The sequence below is a fragment of the Copadichromis virginalis genome, linkage group LG20 (genome assembly GCF_057382275.1).
Source record: "Copadichromis virginalis isolate Kocher_CV1m ecotype Utaka linkage group LG20, C_Virginalis_male_GT1.1, whole genome shotgun sequence".
Classification (NCBI taxonomy): Eukaryota; Metazoa; Chordata; class Actinopteri; order Cichliformes; family Cichlidae; genus Copadichromis; species Copadichromis virginalis.
The window spans coordinates 29,244,737-29,270,451 of NC_140637.1; the positions used below are offsets into that span (position 1 = coordinate 29,244,737).

At 38.4% G+C, this 25,715-nt stretch overlaps 3 protein-coding genes across 4 annotated transcripts; 2 read left to right on the forward strand and 1 right to left on the reverse strand.

Moving 5' to 3' along the window:
- Positions 1–513: 513 nt before the first annotated feature.
- Positions 514–11,061, reverse strand: LOC146685077 (trypsin). Its single transcript, XM_085443599.1, has 5 exons — positions 11,007–11,061; positions 7,441–7,600; positions 2,358–2,499; positions 1,978–2,244; positions 514–684 (listed from the first exon to the last, which is right to left on the reverse strand). The coding sequence occupies exons 1-5, from the start codon at positions 11,059–11,061 to the stop codon at positions 514–516; spliced, it is 795 nt and encodes a 264-aa protein (XP_085299725.1).
- Positions 11,062–16,744: 5,683 nt separating this feature from the next.
- Positions 16,745–18,425, forward strand: LOC146685078 (trypsin-3). Of its 2 annotated transcripts, none has more exons than XM_085442874.1 (5): positions 16,745–16,802; positions 17,220–17,376; positions 17,521–17,659; positions 17,736–17,987; positions 18,273–18,425. In XM_085442874.1, exons 1-5 carry the CDS (start codon positions 16,745–16,747, stop codon positions 18,423–18,425), a joined length of 759 nt encoding a protein of 252 aa, XP_085299000.1. The 2 variants fall into 2 exon arrangements, with proteins under 2 accessions (XP_085299000.1, XP_085299001.1); XM_085442875.1 differs by having other exon boundaries at positions 17,226–17,376.
- A 2,769-nt stretch (positions 18,426–21,194) lies between these two features.
- pink1 (PTEN induced kinase 1) lies at positions 21,195–25,648 on the forward strand. Its single transcript, XM_085442812.1, has 8 exons — positions 21,195–21,664; positions 22,186–22,461; positions 22,587–22,690; positions 22,790–22,972; positions 23,161–23,324; positions 23,435–23,562; positions 23,830–24,060; positions 24,275–25,648. The coding sequence occupies exons 1-8, from the start codon at positions 21,311–21,313 to the stop codon at positions 24,557–24,559; spliced, it is 1,725 nt and encodes a 574-aa protein (XP_085298938.1). The 5' UTR covers positions 21,195–21,310; the 3' UTR covers positions 24,560–25,648.
- Positions 25,649–25,715: the final 67 nt, after the last annotated feature.

A 25,715-nucleotide genomic window follows, 5' to 3' on the forward strand; every position in this document is an offset into this window, starting at 1 on the left:
ACGTGTTCTGCTTTGCCTGAGAGTATTGGTGGATTCCACTGTATTTCTATTGTTTATGAGTTGCCTAAAATAGATCAGCAGCTGGCAAACTAAATGTAAAACTCAAAAATGGTTGCCCATTGTTTCTAGCTTTTGACTGACACAACATTTACTTGAGGTCAAGCAACAACCGCTCAAGAACTAGGTGAACATTTTGGAAAATTGCCAGATTTGCTTCGTTGCCAATAGTGAGAAGAAACTGACAATGCTCTTAACTTTTTACCTGCTGGAAATATTAACAAGTCACGTGCAAGACTTAAAAGTGCTTGGAGGTTTGTTTTGTTACCCTTGACAGGCCCCACACTGTAGCCTCATATAAAGGCACCCTTTTTTATCCAAATTTGAGCAAGAAAGCAAATCAAATATTTTCCTAAATATTCCTTTAACACATGGGCATACACTCAAATGTGCATGAAGGGCAAAACAAGCCTAACTTAGGTCACATAAGGCAACAGTGAAAAGTTGCACTGGGCTCTAATTCTTGTTGCATCTGCTGTAGTAGCTAAATATGGTGTTGTCTATCCACCTGCGGAACTTGGACACAGCAGTGTAGACTCCAGGAAACTGAGCATCAGCACAACCTTTCCCCCAAGACACGACACCATAGACCCGACCATCGCAAACAAGTGGACCCCCCGAGTCCCCCTGATGGAAGAAAACATTAGGGATGACATGTTAGGCTACGGATGTCTTTACTCAAGTCTTTACTAATTACTCAACAAGAAACTTAAATATCTCTGATTGATATTCTATGATTTGCTCTGTAGTTCTGTAGCCAGAGCCTTAAATAATTTTCTTGGGCTGTAGAGCGGTAGCTGCCTTTCGCTACCAGTAAATTTTCTTTTACAAAATGTAATGTCCTTTTTTTTTTAATGACTAAATAAATGAAGATGTAGAACAATATTACAGAAAACAGTCTGATAACTTTCAAAATGCTGTTATGCAGTAGCCTAAAAGTTGCAAAAAAGAACACACAATATTTTAGACACTTAAAGTATGCCTTGCAAATACAAATACTCTGCAAATGCACTTTCTGAGACAAGCTGAAATAAACTGCAAGCCAAATTGACACAAGGTTAATTTGAGATTTTTTATGAAAATCAAAAAAAGGGAGAGATTTATTGACAGCAAGAGCAATGGAGTCCTATGCCTGTATTTTTTATTTTTATATCAAACTTTACCCAATGGATTAGTTTTTATACAAGATGCAGCTTTATTGTGAGCTTTATTGTATGCAGAAATACAAATACATATGCATAATATGTGTTTTTCATTCTGTCCTTACCTCCAATGCCCATTTCTAATTACAAAGTATCTACTTTTAGCTGCTTCCTTAGTCGCAATGGGTCACCAACGGGATGCCCTCCCTGATGACAAAGATGATCCCAAAGGCATATCTTTTCCTCCCTGGCGATTTTTCACTTGCTAAGCGAATGTGTAAACTATTAAACTATGTAGCCATTTAAATATAACTAATATTTATTTTGAGGTACAAGCTTCAGATATCAGTCTCTTGTCTCGTGGAAGCAGCTAAGAGTTTGGGTTCAATGCATATACCATGGCCTGTTGCAGTAACTTAAGGAATGTGTGTAATTAAATGTGTGAGTTCTCTTGGCCTTAGTTTTTTTGTTTTGTTGTATCTCTGTTACTTTCTTGCCTTCGTGCCTAAAGCCTTCCATAAAATGCTTCCTCTTTTTTTCCCCTTCTTTCTCTAAACGGCCAGAGAAAAGATTCCAATTGTTTGGCATCAGAGGCAACAATCCCTTAATGTTATTACTGGGATTCCCCCACTTATCTTGTGGGTTGCAGTATGTTGAACCATATGGCATACCTGTCATAGTGAACTGGTGCTACGTAAATAAAAAATGACTTGAAAGGTGCTGTAAAACTGTTGCCATGTTCATATCCTGAATTTTAAAAAAGCAGAGATGCTCTTACCTGACAGGCATCTTTTCCACCAAGACTGTAACCAGCACACAGCATGTTTTCTGTGATGTTGCCACTAAATGACTCACTGCTGTTACATTTTTCTGTGGAGACAATGGGGAGCATTACAGTTCGGAGGGTGGAGGGGATCGGGCCTCCGCTGGGATTTGTGTATCCCCAGCCCGACACACGACACAGTCTGCCCTCTGCAATGGGGGCGCCCTGTCTGGGCAGTAGAGTGATGGAGACGTAGCTGTTCAGATAGAATGGAGCCCTCAGCTGAAGAGATTGTAGACAATGTGATGAGTTAGACACAAATGAAGCAACATGGTTTAAATAAATAAAACTAAATAAAATAAAAAGAAACTAAATAAAATCAATGTATTATGTACCTTAATAAGCATAATATCACAGTTGTTTGTGATTTTGTTGTATGAAGGATGTGGCACCAAAATGTGGGGAAGGATTTCTTGCTCTGTGCCCTCATATATAGAAAGAGAGTAGTCTCCTCCAACAATCATCATATTTTTCACCCTGTTGATGAAAATATGAGAAATTACATCTTCTGGGTCAAATGTCTGTAAAAGAAGATTTAAGATAAGATAATATAAACTTTTATTAGTCCCACACATGGGAAATTTGTTTTTATCACGGCAGAAACTGGACAATACAAAGTTAATAGCAGCAAAAATTAAGAAAAACAACAGAATAGAATAAGATCAAATAGAATAAAGTACTATACAAAATAGATTAAAATACTATGTGACATCAGAAAATTGCACTTGGTATTATTGCACATTGGGGAGACTAGGCGAAGGCTACCATGTCATATTGGATATATGTGTGTGTGTCTGTCTGCACGTGTGTGGTCATCTGCAAAGTCTTTCTGCTTGTAGAGTCTGACAGCAGTTGGAAGGAAAGACCCGCGAAATCTCTCCGTCCCACATCGTGGGTGCTGCAGCCTGCCACTGAAGGAGCTGCTCAGTGCTGTCAGAGACTTCTCCATGGGGTGGGAGATGTTGTCCAACAGGGATGACAGCTTAGCCACCATTCTCCTGTCACTCACCACCTCCACTGGGTCCAGGGGGCATCCTAGAACAGAGCTGGTCCTCCAGATCAGCCCGTTCAGTCTCTTCCTGTCCCCAGCAGAGATGCTGCCGCTCCAGCAGACCACACTGTAAAAGATGGCAGAGGCCACCACAGAGTCATAGGTCTTCAGGAGTGGGCCCTTCCCTCCAAAAGACCTGAGCCTCTGCAGCAGGTACAGCCTGCTCTGCCCTTTTCTGTAGAGAGCACTTGAATTGTGAGTCCAGTCCAGTTTATTGTTTATTGTACACCAAGGTACCTGTAGCTATCCACAGCCTCAAAGTCCAAACCTTGGATATTTAGTGGTTGCAGTGGAGGATGTTTGTGCCTGCGGAAGTCTACCACCAGCTCCTTGGTTTTTCTAGTGTTGTTCTGGATGTAGTTCTGCTGGTACCAGTCCACAAACGCTTGGGTGACTTCAATGTACTCTTTGTCGTCCCCATCAGTGATTAGGCCAACTATTGCAGAGTTGTCAGAGAACTTCTGCAGGGAGCACTGGGTGGAGTTGTGAGAGAAGTCTGCAGTGTTGATGGTGAAGAGGAGCAGAGCCAGAACCGTTCCCTGTGGGCCCCCCCGTACTGCAGACGACCCTGTCTGACACACAGCACTGATTTCTCACATACTGTGGTCGGTCGGTGAGGAAGTCCAGTGATGGTCCGCTCCTGAGTTGTCCAACTTGTCCTTCAGGACTGTGGGAAGAATGATGTTGAAGGCACTGGAGAAATCAAAGAACATGATTCTCACAGTGCTCCCAGAGGTCTCCAGGTGAGAGAGGGAACAATGCAGGAGGTGAATGCCATAAATCATGTAATGGCGCTTTTCGTTTTCTTCTGTTTATTTTTTTCTCATTTTCTCTGCATGCACTCTGAAAACCTCTACAGTTATATCAACACAGGCAAGCTGATTTCTTTCAACTTTTTTTCTGTAAATAAGTCATAAATGCAACAGAAGCCTAAGGTCTGTAACTCTGATCTATGACACTGCCTTTTATCACAGGTATAAAAGACATTTTGGCATGTCACATCAAGAAAACCACACATATAAGCATAACAATGGGCGACTGCCGAATCTTTTTCACCTACTCCAGTTTCAGCGTCAAGATACTTTACATGCTGGCTGCTCTTAAATAAAACAGAGTAACTGTTCTTCTTAATAGTAACAGTTGTAGTTTTACTACAGTGACAAATCCAGATCTTGGAGTTGGAAAGACCTATTGAGTTTTATGCTTAGGGGTTTACAATAACATAATAAGGGGAGGTGCACAGGTGTATTTGTGTTAAAGCTGGCTTTGATCCATTTGGGTGTTTCCTAGTAAGCTATGCCAGTAAACTAGCATGCACAATCCAAGTCCCTGGAACATGGACACTTAACTGGAGTGTGACCCTATATTAGGGTTATTATTTACAGAAAGGCTTTTCCTGTTGCAACATGGTATATTATATGGAAACAAACAGTAATGACACCCTTTAGCTTGAAACTTAATCATTTTTTAAAAAATGGTGGCAAATAGTGATATAACACCTTTTGCCAAATTGCACAATCAGCAGTTAAACAACAACGTGTAGTTGTGTTTTTTGGCTACGGTTCACAAACCCAAAACAGAGGTAAGAGAAAATAAATGAGTAGTTGATAACTGGTACAAATAAACATGGTAAAGTCATGTTTTGTTGCCTGTAACACTGGAATCATTTTCCTGATGATATTAAACAGTCCTTGCGTCCAACTTTATCCAGGTCTCAACAATTTTCTTCCTTATATAAATTTTACCTACTCCAAACATACACATCATACACAACATCTTTTTAGCTGTAGAAGTGATTTTTTTTTCATTGCAGTACAAAATAGTTTATTACATATTTTGTAGATTTTCTCTCTGTTTTGTTTTTTGTACTTTTTTTTTACGGTGTTGTTATTTGCATTTGTTTTATCATTGCATTTTATTAACTCCTAAAGTTGTATTTCAAAGTGAAATCCAAGGAAGCCAATCGGTCTCAAAATAATTTCCTAGAAAGCAAAATCTTGGGCCATGTCATGGGGATCATTTACACAGCTCAACCAAGAGGACCAGAGGGTGTAACGACTCTGTTAAATAAACATTATCTTTGGGGCAGGTTCATATTTTCATCATTCTTGTCAAACTGTCATAAAGTCACTGACTTAGGGCTCCTCATCCTGCCTACTGTAGCTTCTTTGCCGTCTAACCACCAGTGAGCTTGGATAAATATTTAAGTCCTATGACTCAATACTTGAGTTTGACCATACTCGCTAGCTTACCATTTAAGGTAATGATGGGGTTAGGGTTAAACTGGCATATGACAGGGCAGTAAATACATTAAATACTCTCTATGACCCCTATTCCCCCTGCCACTGCAAAGAGAATAGGGGTCACAGAGGGGCAGAACACTGTTATATGCCAATCAAATGTATCCTGTGCTCACATTGGCAGAGTAGTTGCTTCATAGCTCCTGGGATCCCACAAGTTACAAAGCAACTATTCCAAGGTTGCATGAAAAGACTAGGCCGTTTGGCACAGTTTAGTGCAGGCTAAACTGGTTAGTTTGCAATTCTCTGGTTAAGTTTAAAGTAATGCATTATGTTGCACTGGTGCAGAGAGGCTGAAATGCATATACTATTATATATTGTACATATATTTATTAGTTTCAGATGTAGCCATTCTTGTATTTTGCTTGTTTACATTATTGTATTTTGCACAACTCTGTTGCTTGTGAAGCTCGCACACAAGAATTTCACTCACATGTGCTGTACCAATGTACCTGCACATATGATGTGACAATAAAAGTGATTTGATTTGATTTTGATTTGAGGCTGTGATGTTTATGTTAGGTTACATAAAGGGTAGCAGACCATACAAATTTTTATGTGATTCATTTCTAAGTCCATTTAGTGATTTGTTAAATAGTAGAAGTAATTTAAAATATATCTTTTGTGACCCTGGAAGCCAATGGAGCGTTGCACCTTTCTGAATGAGCTGTAATGTCTGATTTTCTTTTTTGTTTTGTGTTGCTACCAAGACACTGTTACAGTAGTGTAATGAATGTGCGAGTGAGTTTTTCTGTATCTGCTTTAGACAGACATTTTTATTTGTATTTTACTTTATTTCAAGACATCAATAGGCAGACTTTGTAATTGTTTTTATGTGGCTGAGGTCCATAAATTCATAAACTCTATAGATTTTTTGCCTGGTTTTAGGATTTCAGTATCTGTTTTCTAGATTCTTTTTATCCTTTTTTTCTTAGGCAAACATCAATCGCTTGCCTCAAAGCTTTGCTTCGTCAGTGTTTTTTTTAATTTTTTAAATTTTAATTTATTTTGCCCATTCGCTTGAAACTGCCAAATGTATTTTTATGGTCTCTTACACTTTGAGTTGCCTCTGTTGTGTGATATGTGCCTTCTATCTATAAAAAACATACTGATCTGTGAAGTTTTTTATCACACTGCTGTAGGAAATCATAAGCCAAGATACATGTTAATGCAGAAATGTAATTTCTGAGGATGCTTGACAACAGATTGGAAGTTGGGAAAACATTGTGGTTGTGTTTGGTAAAAAGACAAGAAAGCGCAGAGTTGTATCTGTCCTTCTTTACCTTGTTCTTGTTAAGAATTATAGACAAGAGATGGTTATACTTGTCATGTAAAACAGCAATTTCCAAGTTATGCAGTTTGATTGTCCATCCATCCATCCATCCATACATACATACAAAAAACCCCAAAAAGATTTTTTAAAATTTGTCATTAATGAAGACATTTACATTTCATTAAAATCTGGTTGCTAACATTAAATTGGAAGTCTGGGAGACAGAGCTGCCTTTCTGCTGATATATTAATAATTAACTGCTATTAATGCAATAAAGCTTTTTGACATCAGTTGCAACTGTTTGTTGACAGGGAAATAGGCGATACTGACATTTGGAAACTGTAATTTATCAGTTTGCTGATTTGCTGCTAAAACCTTAGAATATGGAATGGGCACAGAACATTGTCTACAAATATTGCTTCCTTATCTTCAAATTGTTTGCAATCTAAATAAAGTATTCTGATCGGTCGTCATGATCTGTGTCAGATTTCAGTACAACAAAGCTCCATTGTTATGGTGCGCTTTTACCGCTGCCATTAGCTTTCTTTCAGTCAGGATAAGCCACAGATCTGACTGTATGATATGAGTTGAAATTACAGGATTGAGAAGTCAAATTGAGGCTATCCTATATCAAGAGGCCTTTTCTTCCTTACAAAAAGTTAAATCTGAACACAAAGGCATGGGGTTTTGTGTGATGTGTGACTGATTTTAAAACTCAATCAAGTCAACTTTGCCTTAAGTTATAGAACTTTTTTAATCCATAGGGGTAAATCGACAGGAGAAAATTAGCTCACCCGATGTTACAGTGTGCTGCTGTGACTACCCAGTGCTTATTAATCAAGAAACCCCCACAGAAGTGCTTTCGTTCCAATGTCTGTATCGACACAATGTACTTGATGGAATGTGGAACCGGTGCATATCCTCCCACTATTCGTTCCTCTCCAACATTCTGACCTGCAACACACAAGCAATGACAAATTTCAGCTCGGATTAGATTTAGAGAAAGAAACACACAGAACAGTCCATAAGGTGTTGGTGTAAACCACACTGAGCTAACTCAGTTGCTCTTTTTTAGTACCTTTACAAGATCAGTGCAAACTATTCAGGTCATAAAGAAAACCACAGAGGATTTCACCGCACAGTTGCTTTGTGGCTCAGCAGATCAATGAAAAGCAATCTCATCTCCGAAGTACTTCACACTGGCTTAAGTGAGGATAGATCTGACTGCCTGTTTGGTGTTTAAATGAGTTTGAAGGTAACACGTTAACTCAATTTGGACCGGATCTGATTAGCTCATAAACAGAATCAACCCTCCAAAGGACACCTGGGCGAAACACAAATAGAAGGCCTGAACTAGCCCACAATCTATCTCAGTCTGCCTAAAGGAAAAGGAGAACACCATCAGTTTGGACGTCTCCAAAATGCTGCCCACGACCACACTCAAGGATAAGCTGAGTATAGCTGATACTGGAGTAAAACTAATTCTAATTGGAAGCTGTGCTTGTTTGGGAACACTCTTTGGTGTTTACAATGCTTCTGCCCCTGACTGAGCTGCTCAGTTTTATATTTTTTCACTTCGTGTATTTGTGGCTTTAAATGCTGCTGAGGACACTGCAATCACATCTTTTCCCTTGGACCTTGAAGTTTTGAATAATGTGAGGACAAATAAGATGAAAAGAACTCACAGAAGCACTGTACAGCGCACACACAGAGACAGATTTCAGCACTTACAGAATTTAGAGCAAATTTTCTATCATGGATTGTAACTTAAAATTAAGTGTTTGTATTCTTGGTCAAGCTTGCTGGTTGTGTTAATGGGGCAATGTATTAAATATGTCTGAGATTAGTGAACAGCCATTGTTTTCTGCATCACCTTATCATTATCTCATCACTGTGGAGAAAATTTCCTCCACTTTTTTACAACATAGCTTTAGTTCACTGAACTGTGTGGCAATCACTTTTGCACAGCTGTCTCATTTAGGTTAAGGTCTGCACTTTGACTGGGCCATTGCTACACCTTGATTTTTGTTTTCCAGTTATTCTTTTGGAGACTTGCTGCTGTGCTCAAGATCATTGCCCTGTTGCATAACCCAGTTTCACTCAAGCGTTAGCTGTTGGACAGATGGCCTCATATTTAATGCTAGAATACTTTAGTATACAGTGGAGTTCATGGTTGACTCAGTGACTGCAAGGTACCCAAGCCCTGTAGCTACAAAACAAAACAGAAAAATCCATCAGCACACCATCATGGGTTTTTGCAGTCTGTACAGTGCGCTGTCGGATCACTTTTGATTTATTGTCTTAATCCCTATGGAAGCAGTAAGAGTACAGATATTTTTAAAATGTTTAAAACTATCTGTTCCACATCATATTATTGCAGCATCATGTTATTATTAGTGTTTGATGGGTTTAAAAGCTACTTCGGCCTTCAAAATTGTCATTTGAATAGTTAGGAGCAGTGTAGTGGTGCAGTTGTTAGCATTGTTTCCTCACAGCAAGAAAGCCCCAGGTTTGAAATGCACCATCTGTCCAGGGCCTTCCTATGTTTTTCTTGTATCTGCATTGTCTCCACATACTCCAAAGACATGGAGTTAGTGGGGTTAGGTTAACTCGTGATTCCAAATTGCCCGTAGGTGTGAGTGCGAGAGTGAATGGTTGTCTATCTCTGTTAGCCCTGCAACAGGCTGGCGACCTGTCCTAGCCTTCCTCTTGCCTTATGGCATCCGGGATGGGCTCCAGACCCTGAATTGGATAAGTGCAAGAGAATGGAAGGATGGGTTTACAAGCAAGGCCAACTAAAGCCTTGGTGTGAACCCAAAGGTTCATGACAGAACAAGTCTAGACTATTCGTAGACATAGGATCATTTCTTTGAAAGCGTTTAATAATTAGTGCTTTCTTGTGTTTTTCTGTTTAATTACATTCAAAATTGATCTCAAGTGGTTCATAAATGAGTCTCCAAATTGTCAGTGTGGTGTGGAGATATGTTATATTTTACCAAAAGATGAGATAATTCTATAGTCTTATAAGAAGTGACACTTTGGTACCAAGTTAGTGTCTGAACTACCCAGGGAACGATCAGGGAAAGCTTTGATGCAACCTTTTTCACTCGAAAATATAATTTTGCCTAATAGATAATAGAAAGAGAAAAATGTGAATACCTAAAATATTTGAATTATAATGACTTTAGCAATTTTACAATGTTGAGCTACGACCCCACATTTTCTAAAATGTTCCCTAAGGCTCACAAAGCATCTATATGGCAAAAATTTGAAAATTAAACAATGAAACCAAAATTGTAGATCACAGTAACCGAGAGAACCTTTAGGCATGGAAATGCTTTCATCTAACCACAGGCTATAATTAGTAGCTGGGGTGGATCTTAACAACAAAATGGTAACTCTATAGGCTACACTACACCCAGCAGTGACTGCGTGTGAGGTTAACACACATGTGGGTGTATCAGAAAGCATTATGCAAGATCATGGAAGTAAACATTTTAAGATTGGGTTTCTTTGAGTGTTTTGTCTCCTAAACTGTAACTAGAAATAGAAGAAAATTGAAAAGATTAAGAAGATAAGATTAAACAGTGATAAACTACAGTTTTTTCTTTTTTTAAAGCTCAGGTTTGGGTAAGTCTTAAACCATTATCCAAATGATATTTTATGCTGCTTCTTCTCAAATCACAGACCTGCTCAAGATCTTTATCAGAATCTCCTTTTTTGGTGTCTTTGTGACATAATTTCCAGGCACAAAGGCAGGTGTTGGCCACAATTATTTATTGTTAATTGTGTTGTTAGACTGAATCTATTGTTACTGAGGTTTCAAGTTCAATTCCTTTTCAAAAGCCCTGTGTCTCAGGAAGATGTTTTGGCTGTAACAGTTTACATGCTACAATATGAAAGTATTTATCATGTAATAAGAACCATTTAAATTTCATTAAAAAGAAGAAAAGAGTTTTAAATGAAATGATTACCTGTAAATAAGAACAGTTATTTTAACAAGAAAGCAGTCATGTGTCTTTTTTACTGTGAAATATGATCATCTTTGAAGATTAACTCAAATTAATGTGCACATTTATTTCTTCCTCTCCCTGCTACCCAGATGGAAATGGCTCTGAGTCACAATTTTTCTCTTCACAGATCATCAGAACTGCAAGTGCACAGCTAAAAGGGATGTTTTAAAAATGATTAGAAGGCATACCCTAATGCTATATCTCATGCATTTGCAGCACATCCTAGAAGACACCCAGTCTACTTTTGTTTTCAGAATGTTAGCCCATCACAACATCACAACTTTCACTTTGTTCGTTATGATCATATTTTTGTGAACTTTAAATTGGAGAAAAAGAAGCTTACTCACAGTTTACAGCCAGGACTTCCAACAGTATACAAAACAATAAATATGGCTGGTCCATAGTGAGACAAAGGGCAGCACAGTCTACTTGCAGCGAGAGGCTTAACCTGTGTGCTACTTGTCTGATCTTAGGGGGAAGGCATCTCACCTGCACTCTCAGGTTTCTTATAGTTTCTGTTTCCGTTTCCATGGTCACCACTTTGTCCTAGACCGATTTATAATTGAAGCTCCATGGCACAGTTGCTTAACTCACCTCTTCCATGACCCACAGAAACTCACCCAGTTTATTGTTGACATTTTAAGAACAGCTTGATCGGCTGCTATGGTAAATGGTAAATGGCCTGTATTTATATAGCGCTTTACTAGTCCCTAAGGACCCCAAAGCGCTTTACATATCCAGTCATCCACCCATTCACACACACATTCACACACTGGTGATGGCAAGCTACATTGTAGCCACAGCCACCCTGGGGCGCACTGACAGAGGCGAGGCTGCCGGACACTGGCGCCACCGGGCCCTCTGACCACCACCAGTAGGCAACGGGTGAAGTGTCTTGCCCAAGGACACAACGACCAAGACTGTCCAAGCCGGGGCTCGAACCGGCAACCTATGAGCCTGTTCAGTTTTAGTCATGTATTATTTAACAGCTACTCTGATGATTTAGCCCTGTCCAATATAGCATCCCATAAGTCCACATGATTGAAGCTCCTAATGTGGCTCAGATTGGCTTCTGTCATATTAAATGAGGAAAGATTCAGTATGCGTCTTTACCATTCATGAGAGTCTCCCTGCACTGATATCTCCTGAAAGGATTAATGAGGCTTTTGACCGAAGTTGAGCAGCATAAGCTTTCGTGTCAGACCAGGTCAAATAAGCACTGCTGCTCAACATCTATCCTCAGGCTGGGTGTCATTAAAAATGGAGCACAGCTAAGCCTTGTCTCATCACAGTCACCATCCCTCTGTGGAGTTCCTGACCTTAGCTGGCTAATAGCCCTCTCTGTTGCCCTCATTGCTGCTGATAGCTAAAGCCGTGCTCTTGGTACATCTGTCCTCCCTTGAGTGCTGACAAAGGTGCTTTTTTTCTGCATGACCCACTCCTCAGTTCACATGCTGCTGCCATGTTCATGGTTGCCACTTCCAGCTCTTACAATCATCTGACTGACATTGAACTAAAATGTTACTTACCACAAGACTCTAATAAACAAATTTCCTCCTATTTTAAATCTATTCACTTACTATAAAATATGTCAGCTGACTTGAATTAAAGACTTTCCTTATTTACATTAGACTGGAGCTGTTATACTTTTCCTTATTTTCTGTTACAGTGGTGGATGCTCATGTTAAACATGGCCAACATTTCAAATAATGAGAAGCGATGAAATGCAAGTAATCCTCATGAATTAAAACCTCAACTTTCAGACAGCTCTAAAGAGCCATTTTCAATCAATTATTTTATTTTTCTGTCTCTTTATGATGTCATGAGAGAGAGGATATCCTTATTATGGTCATGTCAGACATACAGCTATGGCAGATTTAAGTCTGCTGTTTTGTTTGCAAGGGGCAGCAAATCAGAAGAAGGTTGACTTAAAGGGTAGGAATTGAATGAAGGTTCTTCATCAAGGCCAAATATAAAATAAATAGGAGTTATCTTCACCTGTTAGTTATGCAAATCAATCTCAAGTCCAAGGACAAAAAATAAATTAACAATAAATGTAACTATATCTATGAGACATTTAAAAGTTATTTAAATGTTTCATGCTCGCTAATGCTTTGTTAGCATGTGCTATTTGTTTTTAGTTAACTGTCATGTAACACTTTACAAAGGTTTATTGATGTAATTATGATTAGAGCTGTGTCATTGTGTTACCACTGTTCATAAATAACTTATAAACCCTTTATAGAGAATAGCAGACCACTACATGTTTTAATACACTGCTCATAGATGTTATAATCTGATGTAAATCCTTTTTATATCAACAGTGTTTATTATATTACATCTATTTTATTGTATTATTTAAACTTGATATATGTTTTTGTTTCCATATGTCAGCAGTTATGAACAAATAAAGGGTTTGAACGTGACTTTCTTATAATTGCTGACATGTTTCACTGATAACTGAGGTGTATAATTTCACTGACATATATTGTTTTCAGTAGTCAGACAGGTTGGCACTGAAGCCTTATCAGTGTCAGTATCAGCATCATCATTTCTTGGTACCAGTAACTCAGTACTGGGTAGGGATGGGTATCGTTTAGGTTTTATCCGATACCGGTGCCAAACCGGTACTTTTGAAACGGTGCCGGTGCTTAAACGGTGCTCAAACCGGTGCTTAAAGAATGGAGAACACAAAATTGGTCCAAAAACCTCTCATGTTCAGCTGTTTTTTTGTAAAAAGATAACAATGTTAACCTTTTCTGCAGCTATGGGGCATATATGGTATCACTCTTGGCTGGAAGCAGTGCTTAAACAATGGAAAAAACACAAACTTTGTCCAAAAACCTCTCATGTTTAACTGTTTTCCACTTTTTCTTTGGTCATTTTAGCCTTTTTGGCCAGGGTGAAGGGAGCATCTGCCATCAAACAAGAAGACAGCTGCATGTAACTACGACGGTGTTTGCTAGTTCTGCTGAGTTTGCATCTTTTGCTGTGAAGTACAGCCAGACTTTTGACCGCTTCGCCTTGGGCATTTTTAATCTGTAGCTCTGCTCTAAAAGAACGTACGTACCTGGACCCGCCTACTATCCTCAGAAACGTAAAATGATTGGCTAGAATTCAAAGTGTATGACATCTCAGGAAAAAAAAGCACCGAAATAAAGCACCGAAATGTGCGCTGCTTTTCGGTCTGGTTACTACCGTTTATGTCAGAACCGGTGCCATCATGGCACCGGATACCGGTACCCATCCCTAGTACTGGCATCTTGATTCAACCTTATGTAATCTATCTTTACTTAGAAATGTGTTTAGCTCAATAGCTGTAAATTCTACTAGTAAACATCTACTTTAAACCACACACATATATTAACATATTTAACCTGCAATGAATAAAAAATACAAATACAAACACAATATTAACTTTTTAATTGCTCTACATAGACTTTAGACTTTAGAGCTTTTATTGTCATTGTGCAATTTCTTGCACAGCGAAATTGGGTAGCTGGACCACAAAGGTGCAAAAGTAAAGAAAAACAATATATGTATACATATATGTGAGTAAACTATATACTGTACACTGTATGTGTAGAAACATTGAAACATTGTGGGGCTGTATACAAGGGCAGTTATATAATATAAATAAATAAATCAGGGTGGAGGGGCTATGGTCATTTAGGGTGGGGATGGTAATTCAATTGAGACCAAAATATTGTGCAAAGACCAAAGACCAAAAATATTGCACAGAACAAGGAAAGAAATCATATTTTAATGCAATTTACAGATCCAAAGAGACATCCAAAAATCAGCTACATTGGCATTTATTATAGATCTTAAAAGGCAAGAAGCCAGGACTAGGTGGCCTCAGCTATTCATCAATACATTTTGAATTTTGCACAAAGGTTAAGCTCCTAGAAACTAGTTTCGAAATCTAGATTGCACTGAACTTGAGTCTTAAGTAAAGTGGTGCAGTGAGGTGAACTACAGTGTTTGGACAGTTACACATTTTGTGTTCTTTAGGCATGGCTTTGTTTATTTTATTAGTATTAATCCAAGAAAATGAAATAATGAATAAGACTTTCACACGAAATATAGTCCTTTTAATCAGATCCTTGACTACTAAACTATTTGCTGTGTTTATGCACAAAAAAGTTCAAGGACTTAGGTTTCTTTTGGGGTACCAGTAGCTATTTAGCTGTTTAGGTGGCGTCTATAGGAGTAAAGAGGTAACAATGCATGTATTGAAGATAATAAACAGTCTCACAAAGTGAGAGTGCTATGAAAGGTTGTTGTTCAACCACATTATTATTATAACATGCAGTACTCCAGTTAAAGACATAAATCACTGACATATTAAAGTTGTGTGTAACAGAACCTGAAGGTGAGGTACAACAGAGAGCCTGAGTATAGTCTAAGCCCCATTGCAATGAAAAGAACACAATGTACACTCTATGTTTTGAGGGTCAAAAGTTTCATCCAACGCTATAACTGGGCTGAAATATTGTTAGTGACGTTGAGTGCAGAGGGTTTTTTGCAGCATGCTTACACACACATGATGATGGTTTGAATATTCTCTGGGTCAAGAAGTCTGAAGAAGATGTCCTTAACTGGGCCTTAGAATCGGTTGAAGAATAATGGATAATATAGATAATCAAGACTACGCAGGGAGTGTGTTGTGTGTCTGTCTAGCCATGATCATCTTGGTGTGAGGCAGATTATCACATTGCATTCCAGCGAAGTAAACTTGTAATTTCAACTGCTGAAGTAAATTAAATCTTTCTAAAGGACAGATATTTCTCCTGAATTCCTTCTGAAAAATTTGAACATGACAAAGTCTCCATGTGGTTATAATTAATATTCTGTTCATCCATTCTTTTTTCGCTTATCCTTAGGCTTGGGGAGGGAGTTTGATAGGAGTTTGGAGCCTATCCCAGCTACCGTAAGGCAAGAGGCAGGGTACATCCTGGACATCACCAGCCATTCAGAGGGCTAATACAGAGAGACAGACAGCCATTCCCATTCACATTCACACCTATGGATATCTTAGTCTAAGTGTCTTTGGACTATGGGAGGAAGTCGAAGACTTCATGGAAAATAATACCAACCATTGTTTGTATTTTATCTCTATTAGTCTGCAATAATACAAACACCATAAAGCCAGAGTTTAGCAATGTACTCTTAGCCAGTAAACTGTTTATCATTGTCTGTGATGGCCAGTTATTTCATTTAAATCTCAACTAATACATTTGAAATTTTTAGATGTTTAAATAAGATTCTGATTTTTTTTAGATTTTCATAAAATGAATCATAGAAACCGGAAGTGCTTCTGTCTTTTGTGTTTTTTTAGTTTTGAAATGAAGTTAATCTTGCCAGTGTGACTTTTCTAACTTTATTATTTTATATCCTACATAATCGTGGAAACTATTGCAATCTAATTTCATCTCATTAAAAACATTATCAACATTTAATAGAGAAATAACTGTTGAAGATATTGTTGATCCTGTAGAGGCGTTGCCAACCTAAAAACTGCAAGTATAAAACTTGAGCTTAGAAATGGGCATAATACAAGAGAACACCCTAGCTTTGTCAGGTTGTAGGTCAGTTTCATTGTAGGAGCGTGAGATGGTTACAGAACACAACAAGATGAAAAGATAATTTAAACAAAAGATCTTGACAAGGATATAGTTACACTATAAAAAGAAAGAGGAGAGCATTGGTCTCATCATTTGGAGATACTCTGAAGCTTCCTGTGTCTAGACTTTCAGGTAAGCAAATTTTTATTTTAACCCTTTTTAGTGAAATTGTAATTAATGTTCAACTGTCTAAAAATAATTCACAGTCTCACTATATTTTAAAAATAAAAGCTCATTGTTCAAAAGAATTGAATTAAATGGTCATTTAGTGCTTTTGAAGATATTGTTGATCCTGTAATTGTTGCGATACAGTTTTTAAACAAAGCAAAATAACCAAATTAAGCAAAACTAAGCAAATAATTTATAGTTCATTAGCACGAGCAATTAAAATGACAGTAATTTATGTATATAGAAGCTGCTAGCTGTCGTTGTTCTGTGTTACAGGTATCAATTACAATATGGCTGCTGTGGCAATCACTACTGTGCTGCTTCTTTTGTCTTTTTCAGTAAATTCACGTGAGTTATATCTTTGAATTTTTCATTCCAAGACACTTAGCAAAGGATATGAAATTCTAGTCTCAATGTTTAGATCTAAAGACTAATACACAAAGACTTTAAAACAGCTGACAAAAACAGACATGTTAGTCGATCAGGAGAAATTTTCTGTGACGTGGCTGTAATACTGCTGTCTGACTCAGTTTATGAAGCCAGACAATACTGTAGAAATGAATACAGAACTGGAATATTATAAGGAGCTTGGAACGAAAACAACTAGACTTCTTTAAGTTAAGAAACTTACTAGAATATTCTGCTTTTTTTTTTTTTTTTTTTTGTTAAGGCACATTACCCTGACAATCTATCTTTTTTGTTGTAAACCAAAAGAACGTAAAATATAGAGACAAATTGTCTGATTCGCTCTGTCTTTCGTCACAGAGAAAGAGAATACAGGAAGGATCATCGGGGGTCAAGAGGTCGAACCATACTCTATCAAATACCAGGCATCCCTTCAGACTGAGGTCGGGGATCACTATTGTGGAGCCACGCTAGTTCACCCAGAGTGGGTGGTATCTGCTGCCCACTGCTGGAGACCGTAAGTACTGACACCATACAGCAAGATTGCAGCTTTACTAATAAACATTAATGAAAATGTTTAATAATTATTGATGGAAAAAGGTCTGTTTTGAAAGAACATATGTGAAATTCTCATTTCGTTTTGTCTCTTTCTGTTTAACAGGAGTAATTTTATGAGGGTTGTGCTATGTGAGCACAGCCTGATCAAAACAGAGGGATTTGAACAGATCTTCAATGTCTCAAAGATATATGTACACAATTATAATTTCAGGACATATGAGAATGACATCATGCTTATTAAGGTAAGTAGGACTTGTACTTAGCTACAAAAAATGTGATCTCACAATGGTACCACCCTAACTTTGGTTTGTGTTACAGCTTAGCAGACCAGCACAGCTGAATGCTTATGTTCAGCCAGTTCTGATACCTGATGAAGGTACCCCTCCCTTTAGTGGCACCTGCATAGTGAGTGGCTGGGGAGTGACACAGGTTTACAGTTACACCCTCTCCCCTGTGCTACGTGCTGTGGATGTAAGAGAAATACCTTACTGCACTTGGTATTACTGGGGCAGGATCAAACCAGGTATGCTTTGTGCTGGATCTCCATACGGGGGAAAGGACTCTTGCCAGGTATACATTCATGGAAAACATGATTTATTTTGTGTTTGTGGTATGCTTAATTACTACTTAGCAACTGCATTTTGTAGAGTAATACTATTTTTAAATGAATATTTCCTCTTAAATTTATAGGCAAAATGACACCTGTTATATATGCTATAAAATATATTTTAACCAGTGATGATTTACATATAATTTCAGTGTCATTTTAATAATATTTAACATTTTCCATTTAAGGGTGAATGTGAAATGCTCTATTATCAAAAAACAATCCTGATTTGTTGTGGTACTCCACAGGGCGACTCCGGGGGCCCCCTTGTCTGCAATGGCTACTTTGAGGGCATTGTCTCCTGGGGTATTGGCTGTGCAAATCAGTACTACCCTGGTGTCTACACCAGAGTCAGGAGCTATATTCAGTGGATTAACTGGGTTATTGACAACACAGCATGAGCGATTTTTTTCAAAAACAGTTAAATGAACATAATTTTCAGATGGGCCTGAAATGAATAAATATTAACGTTAGGAATTTCTAAAATGTTCCTGGAAATATGTCAATATTGCACCTATAATTAATTGATTGTCACTCTTTTTTCTGATAGGGAATAATAAAAGAAAGACTTGTTGTTATGATATCCTTTTTATTTTTTGTTGGTACTATAGCAGTATAATTAGTAACTGTGTTAATCATTCAAAGTGAATAGTACTATTGAAAAATCACCAATGTTGTTGTTTTCACATGAATCAATTTTCCTATTATGCCTGTTACTACAAGCAAAACCTCTTATATTTTATTTAAGCTTCATTGTAAATATGACAGTTTCAATTAGTGCAGCTTTAAGAACAATTTTACCAGTGCACTGGGTCTATAAACTGACAAGTGATACTTGCTACTACTACTAGTATGGAATAAAAGGTTAACCCATCCACAGTGACAGTGAAGATGCTGATTGTCTGTATCATGCTTCTATCAGTCTCTTGTGTTCAAAGTCCAAAATGTCCAAAAGTTGCTTAGAATATAAAAATCAACAAAGTGCTCAATTTTTCTTCACAAAGAAGAGCTGACCTTTATATGTTCATAAAACACATAGCAAATGGTTACATAATGCAGCTAGACAAACAAACAAATATTTTAGTAATCTGTCAAAAACCTGTTTAAAACTCAAAATTATCGACTTCACTGAACTCGGGTCTTGTTTTAAACATAAAGAACTCCTTAGGAAAGTCTTTACTCGTGTTATAGAGCAACTTAGGGCAGCTGTGGCATTAACCTCACACTGGGTGCCTAATCAAGTTGTTGGGTACTGTATCTAAACAACTAAATATAGAAGCTATCCTGCTGCACACTGAATAATTACAGCTTCTCTCTGGTGCTGGTTTCTGTTGTTAAGCTAAACCTAAACATTCATGCTCACATTCACACCTACGCCAGTTAACCTAACAAAGTTATAACATATCCTAAAAAGCTCTGATTAAAAATAATGGCATGCTGGGAAGTATATTACTGGGAAATTCATGTGAACCTGTTGAGGTTAACTATAATTTAACAGTGAAACATTATGACTACGAATAAGTTGAAAATAGTGCAGTAAGTGTGTATGATACATCCTGGTCCAGTGGAAATGATTGTTAAATGAAGACTTTTATAAATCAGTGTCCTTGTTTGGCACAGTGACCCCATCTAGTTAGTTGGTTATGCATGTGCTAAACTAACAACAAACAACGAACGAACAAACAATGATCTACACAAAATGAAAATAAGGTTTAAAAAAGTGCCTTTAACCTTGGTGGGTTTTCAAACTTTTTAAGAGTATACACACAGTATCTGACCTCTACTGTGTGTGTGTGTGTGTGTGTGTGTGTGTGTGTGTGTGTGTGTGTGTGTGTGTGTGATAATTACATTTACCAAAAAGGATTAGGTGGTCATTTGAACTTGTAATATTATATGGTTAATTTTTTATTCATACTTTGGAAGAAAACAAAACGTATTGCTGAAGAAAAGAAAGCACACCCCTGTCAGGGGCATTCTCTCTGCTTTTTTTTGTTGTTGTTTACAGTAAGGTGACTGGATCCTACCCAATGGAACTTCAGAGATAAACTATACATGCTACAGGTTTGGCATTGATCATGTGATCAAGCAAATGCTACCATTTGTCCAATTTTTTATAAGCATTAATGGAAGCTAAATTTGTTTTTATAGTCTTATGCTACAGATTTTGTACACTTGTGTGGTTCCTCTGTAGTTGCATAACTGTTACGTTTAAATTAATAATTTTAGTAGTGATGAATTAATGATTAAAATATCTCTTATTTGAGCCACACATTTCTTGTGAGATCATACATTTCATCTCCAAAAGTTGATTCTGTTCATCTGGACGTAGCGTGGGAGAAACATTTCGTGACTCATCCAAGTGATGAACAGAATCAACTTTTGGAGATTTACTTACCTGGATGATTGAGCATGCATCAAGACAACATACATTTTAAATAAAAGATGGATATAGTCACCTTGATGTTTAGAGAAGTCAGGTTGTGAAGCTTCAGGCTGAGCATTTTCACCAGTTTATATCAGGACTGTGAAACTGAGGGACACTGCACACCCACTGGCCAACATGTCAGTGACATGGTAAAGCTTCACCCGCCTTTTGACCAGAATTCACTAAATTAACATGTTGTATCCAACATACAACAAAACTATGAACTGACAACACTTACAACAGCAAACCTAATTAGCAGGCTTCATTTATAAACTGTACAGGTGTAATGCACAGATACAGATATTCACTAATTAGTGCAAAGTAACAGATTCTTGGGTGGTCTGTACCACATAGGCAAGCCATAATTTTTGTCAGTTTTCTAATAAAATAAGTATCCACATGGGTAGTTGGATGACTTTTTAAAAGAAAAAAAAGAAAAGAAACAAACAGAAAAGAAAAGAAAAAAATCTACATCACCTTGAGTAGTTAAGGAGGGAGAAACTACTCAAACATTTTTGTGTCAGGCCTTAAACAACCTTTTAAATGCCATTGGGGACTGGGTTGTTATACATTTTTTTTAAAATATATAGTGTGCTCGGCAGCCCAGCATAAATTGAACCTCTAGTGATCCTGTATTTGTGACATGATTAAATGTATTTGTGTTTATACCCTGATATGTCCCCTGATCGTTAAACGCCACCCTCCGGTAAACGAAAAGAAGACAGTCTAAAGGTTTGCGCATGCTCAGCAGCAGCAGTTATTGTTTTGTTTACATAACGCTGTCCTCTTGTGGGGCCTTTCGAGAGCTAGGCAGAAGTAAAACTTCGTTGTAGCAGCTTAAGTTACCTGTCCGGGTAAATTATGTCTGTGAAACACGCTATTAGCCGGGGACTCGAGTTGGGCCGGTCGGTCTTTCAGCTCGGTCTCCTGAAATCCGGTGGCCGACTCGCAGCAAAGCTCCGAGCTGACCGTTTCCGTGCAGGCCCGTCGGTCCGCACCGCTCAGCCTCAGGCTTTCCTACCGTCTCGGTACCGCTATTACCGCACTTCTCTGAAAGGCCTGGCAGCTCAGCTTCAGTCCGCCGGCTTCAGGAGGTTTGCTGGCGGGTCCCCGCGTAACAGAGCTGTATTTTTGGCTTTCGGTCTCGGTGTGGGGCTTATCGAACAACAGTTGGAGGATGACAGAAAGAGTGCTTCAACATGCCAGGAGATCCAGGTATGGTATCTAAAAGTAGGTCACAGTAGGGTACCTAAGCGACATTTAAGTCGTTAAGTGTAGTAGCTTCTGACAAAGTGGTTTGTTAGTAGTCGTTTTTCTTTTAGTCTTTATTTTCATGGTTATTTGCCGTATTGGGTTTTTTTTTCACTGAAAGTTTGTTTATTTGTATCTTCACCAATTCTGCATATTGTTTTTACATTTATGAATGTTTTGTTGATACGGTAATGCATAGACCCAAGATTTGTGTACGTTCTTTAATTTTCATGCTGTTTGCACTGAGGCCTGAATGGATAACCTGGTTGCAATCTTGCATTAATTTACTTTTTATTATTTTAATATGTCTCTAGCTGCGTCTATAACAAGTGTAGGTACATTTGGGGGCTTTAAAAAGTTGTTGTATACAGTCTGATTGTTTTTCCTTTTTTTTCTTGACTAAATTTGTTTATAGCACGTGATTGATATGAACATATCTTTGTGTAGCTTATTATTATTATTATTGTTATTGCTTTCCCCTGCAGGCTGTTTTTAGAAAGAAGAAATTCCAGAGTCCATTTAAGCCATTCACCTCTGGATATAAACTGGAGGATTACATTCTAGGGAACCAGATTGGGAAAGGCTCCAATGCAGCTGTGTATGAGGCTGCAGCTCAGTTTGCTCCTCCAAAGCAAAGTGCCAGAAAATGCTCCCTGGTGCAGATAAAAGAAGGTGAAGTGGAAGCTGAGGCACCTCGATCTCTGACATGCTGCTCACTAAGGAACTTCCCTTTTGCTATTAAGATGATGTGGAACTTTGGGGTGGGTAGTATACTAATGGTTTGATAATGATTTCACATCTGTTTTAGGTTTTAATCCTCTGTATGAAAACAAACGAAAAAGAGCCACACATCAGTACCGACGGGTATTTTGCTATTTGTTTGCAGGCTGGGTCATCAAGTGAGGCCATCTTAAAGTCTATGTCTCAGGAGCTGGTCCCTGCAGGTCCTCATGCCTTAAAGCAGGAAAAAGAAGAAATTACTCTGGATGGGTAAGTATTATAACCTCAGTTCTTTTTATTCCTGCCTCAGAGTGGTGACCTAAGGATAGGAAACGTACTAATGAATGGCTGTGATTTCTCTACATGCAGACATTTCGGAGTCCTGCCCAAAAGAGTGTCAGCACACCCTAATGTAATCCGAGTGTACCGGGCTTTTACTGCAGATGTTCCATTGCTACCAGGTGCTCAGGAGGAATATCCAGATGTTTTGCCACCCAGGCTTAACCCTACAGGCCTGGGCAACAATCGCACTCTTTTCCTGGTCATGAAGAAGTAAGACCTACCTTCCTACCTACCTCAGTCCAACCCAGTATGTGTGCTAGAAACATTGTGTATAAAAAAATAAAAAAAAGTCACTGTCTTTGTTTTCAGAGATTTTTATTATTTTGTTGGGGTTTTTTTTATAGTGTACGTGTCAGGTCATTTTTATTCAGTAACTTCACAGATTTTTTGTGTCATAGCTATCCATGCACACTGAGGCAGTACCTGGAAATGTCCACACCAAGCCGCAGGCAGGGCACTCTGATGGTGCTGCAGCTCCTTGAGGGGATTGACCATTTGTGCAGAGAGGGTGTCGCTCACAGGGATCTAAAATCAGACAACGTGCTGTTGGAATTCGACTCAGGTCCGAACAAAATTCTGTCAATAACAGAACAGTTTAAAGCCAAATGTAAACTATGCCAGCTTGAGGTCTGTTTGGGTCACCGGTGTTATATTGATTTGTCCTTTATGCAGATGGTTGCCCCCGTTTAGTGATTTCTGACTTTGGATGCTGTCTGGCCCAGAGCGATTCTAGTCTGCAGCTGCCCTTCAACAGCATTTGGGTCAGCAAAGGAGGGAATGCTTCACTTATGGCTCCGGAGGTAAGATTAAAAATGTCTTTATTGTAACTGAGTAGCCACAGTTGCTGCGCCGTCTCTTATTGGTGACTATTAAGACTGAATTTTGTGACTTTTGCCTCCACTCTGGTTATAACCGGAGGTGACACTTGGATACCATTCAAGTAACCTAATTGTATCTTTGTGTTTTGAAATGAATCATTAAGATAAATAAGAATTCATATAAATAGATAATTTGCAGTTAACCAGATATTTAATCACTTTAATTTCTCATAATTTTTCTGCCATCAGGTGGCCACTGCAGTTCCAGGATGTGGTGTGGTGCTTGACTACAGCAAGGCAGATGCCTGGGCCGTGGGCGCCATTTCCTACGAGATATTTGGACAGCAAAATCCATTCTATCGAGCAGTGGGACTGGAGAGCAGGAATTACCAGGAGAAGCAGCTTCCTCCTCTACCCTCCAGTGTTCCAGCTGATGTGCAGTTCGTGATACGCTTACTTCTCAGGAGGAACCCAAACAAGGTAAAGAAGGGGCTGTGTTTAGTTTAATATTTAAGTTTTCAGTAAAAGAGAGCTAAAACAATATAGTTTCATTTATTAAACCGAAACATTGAACTAAAAAAAATCACAATTCTCTCAACACTAAGGGGAATTGTGAAGTTAACATTTTCTGTAGATTTACCTGAGAGGCATCTCTACCATTCCACTACTGAAACATGTTCTTCATACCCTGCAGCGCCCCACTGCCCGTGTGGCAGCTAACATGCTACATCTGAGCCTCTGGGGTCGGAAGGCTCTGGCTAACCAGGACAGTGTGGGCATGAGGAAGCTGGCTGATTGGTTGCTCTGCCAGTCTGCTGTGGTTCTCCTTAAGGGCTGTCAGGGGCCCAGTGGGAACAAAGTGGAGGCGGAGCTTCAGAGGAGTTTCCTGGCTAACTTAGAGCTGGAGGACCTGCGCACTGCTGTAGGCTTCCTCCTCTATGGGCGAGAGCAGAGCCAGGCCTGCGTGCTGTCTGTCTAGATTAACTCAAACACGTAGCTGAGAGTCACTGATATGGATAAACTGGGGCTTAAAATTGCTTTCAATACTCAGACTTCTGTATGTGTGGTATTTATTGTTTTAGCTGTAACATCTAATGGCTGTGGGTATTGTTTGATTATTTATCATGAATTGCCAAGTGGTGTAATTCTCCCTTTTCAAGAACCCGACCCTCAAACCTGTGTCCTCTAATGCTGCTAATGTTACTTATCTGCATTTCTCACATACTTGTGAATATGTTTCACTTGCCATCATCACTGTATCAGCAGGAATTCAAGCACTTCAAACATTCAAGTGTTATTGGTACCCATCATACAAAAATGCAGTTTGTCTTACACGTGCAATGCATTGTGGATTACTGAGACGGCTGCTGGGGAGTGATTGTGTTTAATTTTTCCCAACATTTGAGTTGCTTCGCAGCAAGAAATTCTATTATGTGAGTGGATATTTTGTTTTCCAAATTATGATACACTTTTTCAAATCAGCCTGTGGGGGAAAAAACAAACAAAAACTCACATTCATGCAGTTATTTTTGCAACTATGAAAATTTTTTGTACCAGTAAATGTGGAGGTCAATACAGATCAAGTTAGACTCTACTGTGTAGGGTAAGACCAAGTGAAAGGTTCACAAGTAGGACATAAAGTTGCCCCTTGAAGATCTGGTTGTCAGTGGATATGTGTGTTGCAGTCAGTTGTACACTGATATTTCACAGCTAAGGAACATAGACCTGTCCTAAATGCTAGAACATATGAATCACATTGATCCTGATGTGTCATGCATGAGTAATTAATTAATCTTAAGGATCTGACTTTGTTCCACATTGCTGCTGTTTGCACTTTATGCTCATGTTATGCACCTGTTCAGAGCTGAGGTTTTCAGCTAATATAATATACAGATTTCATAATAATTGAAATATTGGGACTTAATCCTTCATATTAGGATAATCTACTGTCAAAAAGAATGAAAGGGATGCATGTATATGGCTTCCTACAAAAGATTATAAGACGGATTTTAGATGTATGTCGTTTTTTTTGCAGTGTTTCAGAATAAAAGTGTTAAAGAGCCCTGAAGTGGTTGTTCAAGTTCTTTCCTTTGTCTTTAGATATTTTCAAAATAAATAACTCGTATTGGTGATAT